We start from the raw sequence: 17,699 nt of genomic DNA, 5'->3' as shown, positions 1-17,699 counted from the left end.
GGGCTTCAAGCCTATGCAGATCACCTATATTCTCCTAGACAGGTGAGTCAGAAAACATGTCCATAAAGCATTCTTCCTTGTTCTATAAATCCCATAAGAAGCAAATCAAAGATATGAGGAAAAAGATTCTTTATTTCAAAATCTGGGCACATTTTAAAGCTTTAAGTGCTGTCATTCAAAAGTTACCTTAGATTAAGTATTTGAGACATTTTCTGATAAGATATTGCACACCAGTAAATAAAATTCCAGGAAAAATTTTACTCTGGCATTCATATTGGTATCCTGAGGAATAAATTTTTTATTAACAGATGTTATTTTTGGTTTGGGGTCCAAAATGATCAATTGCAATGATTAATAATTAACATGTAGAAAGACTATAATGAAAAAATTTTATAAACACTAACTTCAGAAACTGAAAGAAATGTCTAAGAATTGTTTCCTTTTAATAAACATTCTCAATGTGATTCCTTAATATGCTTTGATATTTTCCTCCTAATTATCTCATTAATTTTAGTCATCCAATTTGGTGACTTTTTTAAACTCCCAATACAGCACTTATTATACTACATTTCAACTTTCCTCTTTCTAGTCTCTAATCCTCTATAACCCGTCTGCTCTGCAGGACTTCACGCAGGGAGGGTCCCTCCCATCACCAGTACATCCCTATCACAGAGTTCATCTCCAAGTAAACGAACAGAGACATAATCTGACTTAAGTATGTATACCTAATTTAGAATCTTGCTCATTAAGATATTACTTACATATGAGTCAAATTAGTATTTCACACATACGGGAGGAAGGTGAACAGAAAAGTACCTTTCAATGAGTGTCCCATTTTGAATCATCCAAACATCACAATATGTTCGAGACACCAGCATAACAGCGATAAGTATCAAGTAACCTGTCTAAAATAAACCAGGTATGGTTAATTAAATAAATGCATTTTAGAAAATTAAAAAAAAAACACATGACCTTAGCAAACATTTATTTCTAAATTTAAGGCTTTATTCTAGCATTAATACAGTTGGCTGACATTTTACCTATAGGAAAATTTAAAATATACTTTAAAAAACTTTAAATATAACTGGAAAAGGCCTTATAGATTATTTATTCTAACTTTCTTATCCAGAATTCAAAAGTGAATTCCATGCAGGTCAAATGACTTGCCTTCTTACAATTGGTCAATGACAGAAACTAGCAGTATAACTTGGATTACCCGAATCATTGTGTATTGTGATTGTCTTATATTTTTAATATATGACTAATAAAGAAAAATTACAATCAAACTGTCAATATGCAATTAAACAATAAATATGAAGTCTAAAATTTTACCTAAGTAGAATAAATTTGGTTCAGTTTATCAGGAAAATCTCTAAGAGTACCCCTGAACTCACAGGGCTTTCGTTTTAATTATTAAGGCAAGATTTACACTAAAAATATAAGAAAACAGACCAATGTAGGTATATTTGCATTACTTCCTGTGTTAAGTAACAAGAAGGGAGGTCTGGGATGGCAAAAGAGGGTTCTAACATTAGAAATATATTAACTAGATGAGGTAAAACAAAGGAAAGAATGAGGATTATGAGTAAAAAAAGATGAATAATTCAATGGAAATAAGAAATGGATTAAAACCATGTGAATTATAAGTATAGCATATCCAGCAGAGTACAGACCAAATATCGAACTACCAAAAGCTTTTGGGTAGAACAAAATGTTCAAAAGTGTTGTTTAGGGAACATTACTGAAGTCATGCTGTGCAAGACGGATGATCAAGGGGAAAGAGATGAGGTGCTGAGGGGCTGGCTAGAATCAATCATCTTTCTGTGCAAAATGAGAATCTACCCTCCAGTCTCCAACACACATTCAATGCTGACCTCAAACTTTCTAAACTGGAAGAATACGACAGTAACATAGAAGCTAAAGTCAGGGAAGAGGGTGTGTGACAGGAAGGACATTTGGATAATGCGTTTAATTTCAAAGTTACAGAATTGAGGGACAACTGCATCTCATACTTATATAATTTTTACAAAACAAATACTGTTTTATAAAAAGGTGAATGTTTTATCTACACAGCACAGAGTCATTATAACCTTCCAGTCTACAAAAGAATAAAGAATGTGATGAAATAAAAACAATAAAATTAAAAAGTGAAGGTAGTAAAAACACAACCCTTGAAGTGAAAGACAAGGCAGGGAGTCATAACCATAGAGGAAATGAAGCCGTCGAGAGAAGACAGTGTCAAAGACAATCTGTGATTGTGCCGCGACAGCTGCAACCCCCGTGTTTCCTGCCAAGAAACACGCCACCTTCCTGCCCTGCCCCAGCATCTCCGAATCAGGCATTCAACTGACAGCAGAAGGACCTGTTAACTTTAATGAACGCTGTCTCTATGTCACTTTAACAGTAGTATTTATTAACTTTTAATTCAGACCTTACCTTTTAATACAGTCTCAATCCTAAATTAGTCATTTGAGATATAAAGGTAACATTAGACAAAAATAGTTTATTTTTTCCTTCATTTTATGCTCTTGAATTAATTTAACCTTAAAAAAGGTATCAAGTTTACTTGTCTCACTTTAGCAAAATCTGGCAAACTTTTATTACTAACAGTCCTGAAATACCTTTATACAAAAAATGTTGTTAGAATCACCACTATTCCCATTAGTAATGGGTTCATAGACTAGGACAGAAATGAAAGATTTACACTGATTTGGGCTCACCCTCACCTTATGATACATATGAACTTCCATATATTCATTCATATGCAGTATTTTCATTTCTCTATTTCATAAATCAGTTCATCTATCTCTACCTCCAATCCTTTTGTGATTTCCATAGGCATTTATTTCAATTTCTTGAACTGGGGTTAAAATTGAATTTTTATTGCTCAAAAATGGTTCATAATTACTCTGTGGTATTTCACCTAAACAAAACTGGGAGGCTGGCCAAGTTAGTTTCTTCTACCTCCTCACTAACTCCCAGGTATCTATCCAATGTCTCACTTCGTCGCTTTTATGGTCAGCAAATCCCTGCTAGGCATTTAAATAAGCATTACGCACCCTGGCTGGTATAGCTCAGTGGATTAAGCATGGGCCTGTGAAGCAAAGGGTTGCCAGTTCGATTCCCAGTCAGGGCACATGCCTGGGTTACAGGCCAGGTCCCCAGTAGGGGACACATGAGAGGCAACCACACATTGATGTTTCTCTCCCACTCTTTTTCCTTCCCTTCCCCTCTCTCTCTAAAAAATAAATAAATAAATTATTTTTTTTAAAAAAACATCAAATACAGATAAAAGGGCAAAGAAAGAGATAATAAAACTTTATTCCAACAACCAGCTCACTTTTTAAAAATTTTAAATATCATTTTGGTATCTTTACAACATATTCAGTTAAATATGAAGTAGCCCCTAAACATAATCCATATCAATGTGACTTATTAACATCTTAATAAAATAAAAAGATTTCCCTTTATAAATTTACAATTGCTTTCATTATAATAAAGCAACACCACTTACAGTAGCTGCACCAAAGTACTCTAGAATGTCACATAAAATAATAAAATAATATTACATTAAAAAACTATTTAAAAACTGGCACTGAATAACAAGGGTACTTACTTACATAACAGACAATTTAAGACAAAAATTTAGAAATCTTCATTACCTATAGCTGAAAATATTTGACCTGTAGCTTTGCTTTATAATTTTTGTCCTTATTACATGTAACCTTTAAAGTTTAACATTTAACATTATAACTTCATAAGACTTACCTCTTTACAAAATGTTCTAGGGACCATGATTTTAAGAATCCGTGTGAGCCTTGAAAAAAACACCTTATCCACCATAGCTCGTTCTTTTTTTCCCTCTTTCTACATTAAAAAAAGAAAGTTTTTAACAAAAACTTTACTTGTTCTATAACAAATCTAGAACAAATAAAACTAAAGAACCGTGTATCATCTAAGTCAATACAATTATCAAAATGATACCACATTTAGAGAACAAAGACTTGTACTGCTCTTCATTCTCAAACATGTTTTCAACAAAACAGGGTGTTAACAAAACAGTAAGTTCTTTTTTTTGTTTTTTAAATCTTGAACACGAATTACCCTAATAATTACAGGAAACTTTCCAATTCCTAAATTTATCATTAGGATTTCCAATATGCAATCTGCCAATTCATTCTCTCTTCTTGATAAATTTAAAGACAAGTTTTTATAGCATCAATCCACTTTGATGCTATAAAATTAAAATGCAAATGATAGAAAAAGCAAACAAACCATTAGATAAAGACCACTTAAGAAACTGAATAGTGCAACCAGAAAAAAAATGTAGCTAATATTCAGGAGGCAACAACATCAAAGGATATTGACAAGTTCCTATTAAGGTGCCAATCACTTAGGTGAGAAGAACTAGGACTGAAAAAGACAGATGTTTGAAACAGCTAATAAAATAAAAAGACCATATGGTGCTGGTAACGAGTGTAAGCATTCCTTTACGTCATTGGGGAAAATGTAAGCCAATGGATGCAACTATTATGCTACATCTATCAAATGTAAAATGTACACTGACTATAAAATATAAAATGACTCATCACGTTTACTTTTAGGGACTTACTCTACAGGTACTCTTACATATATGCTTAAACACACAAGTGAAAAAATAACCTGCACAATATTTATAGCATAAAATTAAAATCTTACATGTACATCAACAGAAGATACTACAAACATTATGGTAATTTATGTAAAATTCTACATAACTGTATAAAGGAAGCAGCATATATTCAAACAACAGAATACTACAGAGCAGGTAAATTAATTTATAACTATCAACATAGATCTAAAAAACATGCTGGAAAAAAGTAGAATGATACATACAATGACTCAATTTACATAATTTTTCAAAATGCAAAATATTTCTACTTGTTTGTGGAGACATACATACCTATACTCAAAAGTAAAAATACACATGGGAATGCTAAACACTAAACCCAGCACAGTGTTTACCTTTCTGTGTTTTGAATTTGATACCATATATTTACAATAAAATTAAATGAGAAAGTATTTTAAAATCAAGTCAAGTATCTCTTTAATACTATTTTCTAACTGTATTAAACCTTTTTCTCCTTAAATCTCATGTCTTATGAAAACTGTCTCATCCCACCCCATCCTACAACAGATTGTAACAAATTTCCATTGGAAAAAAAATTCCTTCTTAATTGCTTTCCTAAGAAACATATTCACTGAAAAAAAATAGAAAATTCTGATTAGCAAAAATAAGGAGCCTACACCTACCATTTAGAGATATCAACTGTGATAACTGGCATATACCCAACCAGATTTCATGTTAGCATATACGTATAATTGTGCATGTCTGTGTATTTCCCTAATAAATTTTACAGATGTGGTATCATTGTGCATACTGCCTTATAGCCTTTTTTTTTGCCAACCATTTAATCTAACCTAAATTTATCTTGCTCATACATATGATCAGCAAATAAGTATATGCTAAAAACATTGTACAAAAAAATTTAAAAACAAATGAATGAACTTAGGTGTACCAACTAATGTTTCACTAAAACATCAGTTTTACTGATGTCCCGAACTTATAGACATAATATGCAGGCAGGAGATATAGGTCTAAGGTTTGATATTCGGGGGGGGGGGGGGGGGAATTTAAAAAAAAACAGANAACTTCAGTCACCTTCAAAGTACTCTCCATTTGATGCAATACACCTACTGAGATGTTTTTTCCACTGCTCAAAACAGTTTTTGAACTTGTTTTTTTAATGCCTTTTAGTGCTTCTGCCATTTTTTTGTTTCACCTCTTCCACATCAGTTTCCCTTTGAGAACTTTTTTCATCCAGGGAAACATAAAAAAGTCACTCAGGGCATGATCAGGTAAATAGGGAGGGTGGATAAAACTGCTGAACACACGGCTTGTTTTTGGTCAAAAACTGCTGACCCCAGTATGGTGTGGGCTTGTGAATCACCCATCATGAAATGGACAAACATGTTGAGTCTTCAAAAAAAATTCACTGAAGCCAAATACAGCTTCTCACAACAACACTACCTGGTACACTGGTACAGATGGATTCCTAGAACATCACTTACCTAGACGGGGAGAAGGAAGCCTGTACTACAGGAGGCCCATCCTCCAAAAGGTAATTCCAGTTTTGGGGGCCCCCCTTGTAAATCAATGAAGGTTTGATCACTTACATATAATTTAGATATGAGAAATTATGAAAAAAGAAGGAAAGAAATTATGAAGATGGAGATACGCCACACAACTGGAGATAAACACATCTGGTCCCATTTTTAAAGCCTGAGGAAAAGAGTATGGAAACTAAAGAACAGCAATTTTGATATCCATCTCTAGAATATTCAGAAAACGAATATTTATATGGAAGATTTGGGATACTTAAAAAACACTAACCACTATAAGCCAGCATGAGTTTACTGTGAATAAGTTATGTCAAGCTCTTCTAATATTCTTCCTTTTAAGGGTATCGTACTACTGTATAAGCTGGCATGTTCAGTGTAAGCTCCACTTCCTTTTATAACTGCCATAGACCCAGAGCCAAAAACAAGACTAGGCATGTATGAAGAGCTCGATCGATATTTGTTGAAAGATTAATAAGAATTAAAAATTAATCAAGGAATTTGATCTTTCTTACATAATTAGTGGGCCTTAATGGAGAAATAAGGACCAGATTTTGCTACAACTGGACATAGTTACAGCTGGATAAAACATAACCATAAAAAAAGATAAGGAGGTATCAGTTGGGCTTTGTCTGGTCAACTACATTCTGTACTAAATATAACGTCTAGAGAAACTAATGAGTATGGGTCCAGAGGAATAAATACAGAATTGAAAAAGGATCAGAAACTGTCCTGAGAAACAGTTGAAAAAATAAGGGTTGTTTGGCATGGGGAAAAAAACAATTCAGAAGATACAACTATCCTCAAACAGTATGGGAGTCTAACAGAAAACAGAGCAGATTTGTCCTATATTGCAACAAAAGACAAAATTATCAATCACTAAGTGCCCACAGAGGGAAGCTAAACCTCATCGTAGGCTAGAACTAATATAGTTAGTTACCTGCCTCCTGGCTACTCTCCAACAAATGAACAGATGCAAGTAAATATTAGAAGTCACCTACCAAGGGTCCCCATTTCAGAAAGAAGTCCTATAATATCTAGCAGCTTGAAGATGACACTCAAGCCCCCCAAATTCTAAAATTCTATGATTATTATCCTAACTCAAAATTATATAACAAAACAAATAAATGCATAAAATTCCAAAGAGTTAATGATTCGAAATTTTACCTCATTGTTCTGTAATGGTGGTTTTCCACTTTTCTTACTGCAAAGAAAAAAGAAAGCACTTTATTTGCAAACTTTCCCCATCATAAAAATTGTTTTAAGATATCAAAAGAATATACCATATTCTCCAAATATTTCTTCTTTCACATATCATACATACAATATATATTAAGTATAATAGTACAGTTACCTCTTATTAAATAGACATAATTTACTGAAGGGGCTCAATAAATGTTAAATACTACCAGGCATTATGTTGGTAATTTTTCACACTTATTTTTCAAATTCTTCCATAGAGAGGTGGGGTCTATTCCTCCATCCTTGAATCAAGATGTGACTATGTGACCTGCTTTGCCCATGGGACATTAGCCAACTGATGCAAGCAAGGCCTTGAAAATGTCTGCATTGGACCCTCTCTCTTGAGGCTGGGAGTCCTTTCCCAGTGATGTGAGTAATCCCAGGTTAGTTGCCTATATAGAATGAGAGACCATATGCCATTCCCACGTAACAAATGAAAAACTGGCTTGGAAAAGAGGAAGTAGTATGTCCAAGATTCATGCTACTCAAAGTAGTTAGCCTGGCACCAGCCCAAGCCTGACTACTGATCAAGGCCACCACCCTAAACAATATAATGACCAGGCTTAGGCTCTGTTTATAACACACTAACATTACATTGTATGTTATGATCACATTTCAAATCTTTTGTTTAATGTACAAAACAAATCTTTTGTTTAATTTCCTCCCACTAAATCAGTTCCTGAGATTAAAAGCTATTGGCTTCTCCTAAGTATAGGTGATGTGGTGTGTGGAGCACTATATGTTTACTGGACATCAACACCTGTGAGAGGAAGGTAATAAGAGCAAGAGTGGGCAGAATTTAAACTGTGATGCAGGCCCAACAAAATTTCACCCCACCAGGTGGGAAGCTGTGACACACCAAGTACTGTCTATCAGAGTGCTCTGTGATTGGCCAAAATGGTCAGGTCTTTATTCAGTCTCCCTTGCTCAGTATATAAATGCATGCTGCTCCAGGGAAGTCATGACCTTGGGAAGGTAGCTCTGCAGCTGAGGCAGGTCCTAAAGTGTGGGCAGAGGGGTTACCTGGTCTGCACTCCTCACGGCTGGGACTAGACCTTCTTTGAAGGGGAGTCGGGGTAGCATATCTCCGTGCCTAATAGAGGGGTCATATATTACTCAGCCCTCTTTGTTCAACATCTAGTTGAGCTCCAAGAATCTGTAGAATAAACATTTTCAGTAATAAGATACTAGGTCACTGAACAAGGCTAGAAAGCCAGATTTAACTACAATAAGAGTAGATGCTCTTACTTTAAAAAGTGCTTAGGTTTATTATTGTTTCCAATCTCGTTTGTATCACAGGACTATCTGCTTTTAAATTTTTATGAGATTGCAAAACTGTCTCAGAAAATGCCTTTCAGGTATGTATATGCTCACACATGCCCAGTTAATTACAAACCCCCTTTTATAAGGCTTTCTAAAACCCTCTTTTTAAGGAATTCTTTAAATGTTTTCCACAGATGGTCTCAATTTTGAAAATACTTGTTATACAAATATACATAAATCACCTAGGGTAAATTAGAGCAGTATACTAGAATCCCATTTAATGGGTTCTATTCTTTTTCACTTGAAATGTCATGCTAAAGACTAGAGAGAAGTTAATTTAATTGCAGAAACATGATTACTGCCAGGCAGATTCAAGTCTAACAAAAATTCAATACCTTCCTTGATTTTTATCCTATGAAACTAAAAAGACTCTATGAAACAAACATGTCTTCTGCACTCCTCACGGCTGGGACTAGACCTTCTTTGAAGGGGAGTCGGGGTAGCATATCCCCGTGCCTAATAGAGGGGTCATATATTACTCAGCCCTCTTTGTTCAACATCTAGTTGAGCTCCAAGAATCTGTAGAATAAACATTTTGGCTTTTGCTTTTGGCTACCAACAAGATCGATTTTCCAGCTAAATAGATTAAAATAAAGGTATTCAACATATCTGAAATATATTATTGATATGCATATTAATGACAAGGTACCTGTAATATCTGTAACAATCACTAAGTATCAGTTGCCTAGCTATATTTTGTGGTACAACTGAAACAACTTTAAAACCTAATTTTGCGGCTATGTGAAACATGACCATTTATATAACCAGTCTATACCAAATGCAATGTATGTTCAGTCAGGAGCTGCTAATCTATTTTCTTCTTGTTCAGTAAATCACCAGATTTTCCAAAATATAATGGCAGTCCCTGAATCGATATTTTCACTGCCCAACGATTCTGCCTGAGCAAAGGCAAGGAAAAGAGAATCACAGTACTAAGTCAAGATATGGAAAACATGGTTGCTAAAGTATGAAAGAAAGGTACATAGAAAAGATATATATCACCTAGCTGATGTAGCTCAGTGGATTGAACACGGGCCTGCAAACCAAAGGATCGTAGTCCGATTCCCAGTCCGGCACATGCCTGGGTTGCAGGCCAGTTCCCAGCAGGGGACGCACGAGAAACAACCTTACATTGCTATTTCTCTCCTTCTCTCCTTCCCTTCCCTTCTAAAGATACATAAATAAAATCTAATAAATAAATAAAATTATTTCTAAAAAAAGATATACATCAAATACATGTGCTCTTGTAAAGATAGGTAAATTATAAATGTGATGTGGTCAAGAAGCATTCAGATGTTTACTAATTGCTTACTATATGCTAGGCACTATTCTAGATCAGCATCTTCTAAATCCCGTGAGCTCAAGATTCCAAAAAGTTTTTATTTATTTGTATTATACCTATGGATATTCATCATGTGGAAATTCAACCTCAGTATTTTTTAAAGTACTTATTTGCTCATTTAAAGAAAACACAACTGACACATTAAGTAATCTTTTATAAAAATACCTATATTTTTTCTAAATAAAACAACTAGGTAAGAAAAGTAGCATTGTTTTATATGCTACATTGGCAAATCTCATTAATGTCTGGCTTAAGAGAAGACAAATGGATTCTCATATCTGATTCTGCATTCCTTCTAGCTATTGCAATACAAGTAGGTATTGTAAGACAGGAGTATTTTAATAATTGTGGATATTTTTCTGTGACACTAAAATGTTTCAATGCGGTCTGAAACCACATCAATGAACTTTTGTACCTTGATATAATTAAATCCATTGGTCTATGTTACACTTTCAATGGATATTGTACCCATACAAAATTTGGTAACATCATGCATTGGTCAGTTGGAAATACTGGTTCAATGAGTTATGTAGTAGACCTTCCTAATGTAATACATTTTATTATACAATATTTTATAAAATTATATTTGTTAATATTGCCACCAATCTCGCCAGAAAAGTCTTAAGCACTGGGAAGCTATCAAGCTCACAGCAGCAGAGAGTTCCAAATGTTAACTTTCACCTGAAAACTTAAATTGTAACATTAGCAACAAACACTGCCAATTGTTTTTGCTTGAAGTCCTTGCAGGAAATGTCTGCAATATTCAAGGCTCAATAACCAGTTATTCAGTCATTCTTTTCAGTAAAAGTGATGTTCCATAAAAGTAATGGCAGGAATTCAGTTCACAACTCAATCACACAAGTGCTTGCTTCCCTCCAGGTAACCTACGTGGCAAGAACTGCTTTGTGAGAACTTCTCATTTTTCTTTGGCAAAGACATTACAAAAAAAGAAAAGAAAAAAACAATAACCAACTATTTATAAAATGTATAGAAGGGTTTTTACCCAAGATATGGAAGGTCAAGTTAACATTTGAAAAAATCAAGATAATTCATCATATTAACAGCCTAAAAAAGAAAAAATACAATCATATCAATAGATACACAAAAGGCCTTTGATAAAAATCTAGCACCTATTCATCACAAAAACTCTCACCAAATTAGGAATGAAAAGAAACTTCCTCAGTCTGTTAAATAACACCCACAAGAACCCATCACTGCCATACCACTAATTTGAAGACTGAGATTGTAAGATCTGGAACGTGACAAAGATGCCAGCTCTCAACACCTCTATCCAATACTGTTACTGGAGGACACACAGAGTGCAATCAGGTAAGTAAAAGGGAAAAAGGGGCACACAAAATTGAAAGGAAGAAGTAAAACTATCTTTATTGCAGACTTTATAAACATCTACCCGGAAAATCCTAAGGAATCTGCAAAAGAAAAGCTAAGTGAATTCAACCAAGTTCTAGGATATAACATCTACATATAAATATTAATTGTGTTTCTACATACGAGAAAAAGAACAATTGCAAACTGAAGTTTTAAACACACCCTTTACAAAAGCACAAAAAATGTTAAATAGTGGGGATAAATTTGGAGGAAAAAAGATGTGCAAGATCTGCGTGCTGAAAACTAAAACACACTGCAGAGAAATCACAGATTCAGATACAGCGTGCTCATGAACCAGAAGACGCAATATTGCTAATATGTCAATTCTCCCCAAATTTATTTAGAAATTTAATGCATTCCCAATCAAAAGGCTTTTAGGCTTTTTGTCTTGTTTTTTTGTAGAGAGTGACAAGCTGATTCTAAAATCCATATGTGAATGCAAAGGACCTAGAATACCAATAAATTTTGAAAAAGAAGAACAAAGCTGCAGGAATTGTACCTGATTTTAAGGCTTATTATAAAGCTGTAGTCATAATGACTTTGATACTGAAGTATAAATACGGATCAAAGAGACAGAAAAGTCCAGAAGGAGGCCCACATATGTATGGCCAATTGATTTCAGGACAAGGTGCCAAGGCAATTCAATGTGGAAAGGATAATCTTTTCAACAAATGTTAGTGGTCAACTAAATATTCATAAACAAACAAAAAACCCAAACCTAACTGCTCACCATATACTAAAATCAATCTGAAATGCAACACAGACCTAAATACCAGAAAACTGAAGTTTCCAGGAGAAATTCTTAGTAATCCTGCACAAAGATTTGTCTCCAAAGACTATCGATATACTAGAGTGATACAAAAATAATAATAAAAGCAAGATATTTCACAGCTTAGGACTGCAATCCACAAATTATCTCAGGGGTAAAGGCTGCAGCCTCAATGAGTATTCTCATTGAGGCCACCAGTGAGTATTCTCTGGGCCAAAAGGAAATGGGTTAAAATCAAACTATTGTTATGCACAACGTGGATGAATCTCAGAATAATTATGCTGACTGAAAGGAGCCAGACAAAAAGTATACAGAGTACAATTCCTCTCATATAGAAATCTAGAGCAGCCCAAACTAACCTGTAGTTACAGAAAGCAGATCAGTGGTTGCTCCAGCTGGTGGCAGGGAGGGGATTGACTACAAAGGGGCACGAGGGATCTCTGGAGTGGTGGAAATGTTTGTTATTTTAATTACAGTGACGGTCACACAGGTGTTTACATACAAAATTCAAGTTGTACATTTTAAATACAAGCAGTTTATTGTACCTTAATAGTGCTTCGATAAAGTTGTAAAACACATTTTAACCAAAACTTAGGAGACGCTTTTTCCTAAAAACCTAATAATATTGTGTGCTGTTTGTTGTTTACTGTTGGAGGCATGAAGGACAAGGAGATGGAGTTTACTGTTCCTTAACAATACCAACAAAACATGTAAAATCAATAAGGAAGAACTTCCCTACAGATGGGTAGAGAGAAACTATGAGATTAAAAAAAGAAATTGCCAAGGATTAAAATACAGAATTTTTTAGAGTTTTCAGACTACCACAAAATTCTGAAAACTTTCATCAAAATCTAGTTCACCACATACACAGTAACTCTAAGGCCAATGCTTTTCTCAGTTTATTGTTCTAGGCAGTGTTTCCCAGACTCAGGGTAATGCATGGACCTCTTCTGAAGGAAAAAAATTCCTACAGACCCCAGCATTGCCTTAAATTAAATTGGTGCTTTCTTAAATATGTACTGAGTTGGCCAAAAAGTCCATATAGTTTTTTCTGTAAAAATAAAAGACATTTTTTAAATTTTCCCCAATAACTTTATTGATTTGGATATTCTGAGTATACCAGCTATCTTCCACCATTGGCTTCTAGTGGGTAGAGGCCAGGGGTGCTGCTAAACATCTTCCAATGCCTAAGACAGCCCCAAAGCAAAGAATTAATTTGCCAAATGTCAACAGTACCAAGAAACTTTACAAACCACTTTTCACATGTTCAATCAGTCACAGCACAGCACCTTCTCCATACACTGCACAAATTGTTTTTTGCATTTCAGTTGAGTTTTTACCTTTCTTGAAATAATAAAGCATAAACACTAAAAATATTGCATATTTTCTTCCATCTTCACTATTAAAATGGCTACACAAAAATTCACCAATTTTGATAGGTTTTCTTTAAAATGACACTGATATGACAGCTGTCACAATACAATCTAACAAAACTGTTTTAATGAAGATAAAGACAAGTAAGTACTACTACAGCCACTATAAAAAAAACACATAATGGCCTTTTTGGCCAACCCAATATAAGCATAAGACTACGATTACATAACTTTTATTTACAGCTCTTCTATATCGTAAAATAGAACTTATCATTTAAAAACAAGCAAAAATTATAATGCCAATAAAAATGGGATCAACATTCATTTAAAGTGATACATGAGATAATACTGCTGCAACTAATCAGCAATGCTAGATTAAAAAAAAGAATTATGTATTGCATGTTGCAGCTGATGTCCAAGATTTTTTATAATCTTCATTTTTTATAAACGATAAACTGGATTTAAATCACTGCTTTATTAATGTTGATGGGATAATTAAATTTATTAATATATCCCAAAACAAAATCCTAAAAACTCAAATATTCAATGAAAACTGACAGCACTTACTGCTAATAAATGTTAAAAGTTGATATTTACAGAGACAAATGGGGTTCTATGCAATGCAACAGCTCACAAAACTAAGTATTTACTTTTATGTTTGACACATATACACATACACATTACATGCATACACCCGACCACTCATACACAAGTATAAACATACATTCACACACTCCCAAAGGGCTACATGATCAGTCAGCTCTCCCATCAATTTTCACTCTTCAGGCTTCCATGAAGTACTGTGTTCGGTGTACTGTGACTTCTTACAAGGCCTTCTCTTGGCCTGAACTCATAATCTACACATACATTCTATTCTTTTACCACTCTGTGACAATTAAAATGGTACTTTACTGTAGCTCTATGTCACTGTCATGATTTCAAACCAAAGCTTCCTTATAAGATTTCAGTTTCTTACAAATTCTATTAAAACATCTTTAACTGCCCTGGCTGGTGTGCTCAGTGGATTGAGTGCCGGCCTGCGAACCACACGATCGCAGTTTGATTCCCAGTCAGGGCACATGCCTGGGTTGCAGGCCAGTTCCCGGTTCCCAGCAGGGGACGCACGAGAGGCAACCACACATTGATATTTCTCTCCCTCTCTCCTTCCCTTCCTCTCTAAAGATAAATAAATAAAATCTTAAAAAATAAAATAAATTATTTTAAAAAAATCTGCCTCACGATATACCGAGGCATTGTTTTAAAAAAAAAATCTTTAACCTAGATTGCCGGAACAAAAAAAAAGAGGGCAAAATAATTCAGTATAAGTACAAAAACTGAAGATGATTTTCTTAGTTTACATTGCTACACTTCAGCCTAATGCAAGTTCTAATGCAGTAGATTTGTTTATCATACATGTGGCTTTTTAGATGATCACTTAGCAAAAATTCATATGTAAATATAGGCACAAACATCTTCAATAGTATGGTAGTCCTTTAGATGACTCAGAATGTGTTCCTACTAATTTATTTATAATTTACTACTACAATGAAAAGACAAAATTGGAAAATTCTAAGTGAGGACCCTATACAATGCATCATTAGATCCATCATCTCTAGGCCTCTCTAGGCCTTAACGATACCTTCACTAAGTCAAGGCCCATGTTCAGTATAAGAAGTTGTAAAAAAAAAAAGATTTGGAGTAGACAGGTAAATTCAGACAAAGACATGTCCAGTTTAAAATATTTCAGTAGATCCAGATACAGATACCTTACTTTTAAAAAGAGATTTTTAAGTCAGGGACTCTGGAAAAAAGAGAGAACTAGAGATTTGAGGAAGTCATTAGGGTATAGGTCACAACTGGTATCGTGGTTTTGACAAAGTTGGCCTGGAGATCACACAATCCACGTCAATCCGGGCCCAGAGATGATGAAGACCTGCACAAAGGCACTGGCAGCTATGAGAATGAAAAGACTCAGAATTGCTAGAAACCACAGGATGAAGAAATAGGTAAGAGCTGGGAACTAACTGAATGTGAAAATGAAAGAAGAGGAGCAGAGATCTAAAGAACTATACAAGGGTAGAGGAGGTGGTCTTAGAAAACTTCTCATTTCCGACCAAGATGGAGACGTAGGTAAATACAGCTTGCCTCCTTGCACAATCACAGCAAGATGTGTCAGAACTGTCAGAAAATCAAGATGTATGGAAGCCCAACAATCAAGGAATCAAAGAAGTCACATTCACTCAGACAGGCAGGAGGGGAGGAGGCAGAGGCATGGAGAGGCATGGAGAGGCATGGAGACAGAATGGCCATCCCACACCCACAAGTGGTGGATAAAAATCAGGAGGGATACCTAGGGAGCGAGGGATCCCAGTCCCAAAACAGACCACCCAGCCCAGGATTCCAGCACCAGGAAGGTAAGTCCCCATAACTTCTAACTGTAAAAACCAGTGGGGGTTGGGGTGGCAGAAGAAACCAGGATTCTCAGGAGTCACCTCTTAAAGAGCTGGTTCAAATCCCAGTCAGAGTACATGCCTGGATTGCAGGCAGGGTCCCCTGCTGGGGGCATGCAAGAGGCAACAGACTAATGTTTCCCTCCCTTCCCCTCTCTCTAAAAATAATTACATAAAACCTGTTAAAAAATACTTATATGTATGACCCACGGACATGAACTTAAGGGGGGACTGCTGGAGGGAATGGGGTGTATGGGAGGGGTGGGGACAAAGGAAAAAAACTGGGATGACTATTATAGCATAATCAATAAAGTATAGTAAAAAAGGAAAAAGGAAAGAAAGAGACCTTCAGGAAAAAGGAAAGAATGAAACTGATGCCCTGAAAGGCAAAGATCATTTTCCTAAGGTCTCACAAAATAGAATGCACCCTGAGTGACCAGAGGACAGTGAGTCCAACAACCTTAACAAAGAATAACAGTAGAAGAAGCATTCAAGGGATTTTTTAGTGGTCTCATTACAAAAGTGTTAAATTTCAAGTTCCAGTAAAATAAATGTTAAGTGCCAGAAGACAATTTTCAATATAAAGTTCAAGAGCAGACATGTTGATCTGAAAGAGACATTTGATACAACTCCATTGAGAAACAAAAATATGAAATCTGAAATATGAGTCTTGTATAGGTTTATTAAGATGCTATACTAAAAATGTTAGAACGTGCTCTTTGGGAACTTGGTTTAAGTAGTTTCCTGGCTGATATGGCTTCCAGGCACCTTAATAAAAACCTTCCTCTTAAACAGAAAGTATATTTACTATAAGCCTCAAAATCATCCCTACAAACAATTTTAAATAAAATGTCCAGACCATAATCAACTCTAGCAAACTAGACTCCATAACAACAACAAAAAGAAAATAGTACAAGAAAAATTTCCCAACTTTTGGAAATTGTGGTAGATTAAATACAGAAACAAATTGTTTGTGCTGCTCCTAAAAAAGAGGAATCTATTTTCCCATTCTTGAATCTGGGCCAGGCTTGTGACTTGTTCTAATTCAACTGAATGTAGTGAAAGGGTTTCTGCTTTCCCCTTTGCCTCAGAAAATGATGGCCTGAGACTGCCATGTGAGGGACTGGTCTAGCCTGCTGGATGGTAAAAAGTCATGTAGATAAGAACCGAGGAACCCCAGTCACTAACCAGTACCAACCACCAGATACGAACTTTCCAGTGTAGCCAATCCTCTAGCTAAATGCGCCTCATAAACAAACCAGACAAAACCAGCAGAGATACGACCCAGCCATTCATAGAATTAAGGAGGATAATAGCCATTCGGGTGGTTTGTTACACAACTATAAATAACTGACATAAAGAGATATACTGTGAAAAGCCATGGGTCAAAGAAATCAGAATATATGTTGGTATGAATGATATTTATATCAAATGTTATGTTTGTAAAATGATATGGTTTACATACCAAAAAACCCAAGGAATGTAATCAAAGTGCCTAGAGAGAACATTAAAACCTGTAACTCATACATTAGAAAAGAAGGCTGAAAATCTGTAATCTATTACAGAACATTAGAAAAACAACAAAATTAAATGAAGTATAAAGAATAAAAGAATAGAGATAAAAGCAAATAATACTAATGGGAGAAAAGCCA

At 35.0% G+C, this 17,699-nt stretch overlaps 1 protein-coding gene across 1 annotated transcript in view; it reads right to left on the bottom strand.

Annotated features, from left to right (window-relative positions):
• Positions 1-17,699, bottom strand: part of ABCD3 (ATP binding cassette subfamily D member 3) — a 64,788-nt gene that overhangs the window by 36,292 nt on the left and 10,797 nt on the right. Inside the window, exons 2-4 of the mRNA XM_037037248.1 lie at positions 7,327-7,363; positions 3,769-3,867; positions 817-905 (exon numbers count right to left, since the gene is read on the bottom strand). Of these exons, the coding sequence (XP_036893143.1) occupies positions 817-905; positions 3,769-3,867; positions 7,327-7,363 (225 nt within the window). The remainder of the gene's footprint in view (positions 1-816; positions 906-3,768; positions 3,868-7,326; positions 7,364-17,699) is intronic.

The sequence above is a fragment of the Sturnira hondurensis genome, unplaced genomic scaffold (assembly GCF_014824575.4).
Source record: "Sturnira hondurensis isolate 20B ecotype Veracruz unplaced genomic scaffold, ASM1482457v3 Scaffold0022910, whole genome shotgun sequence".
NCBI lineage: Eukaryota > Metazoa > Chordata > Mammalia > Chiroptera > Phyllostomidae > Sturnira > Sturnira hondurensis.
The sequence above is the reverse complement of the archived record's forward strand: the minus strand, read 5'-3'. Positions and strand labels throughout refer to the sequence as shown.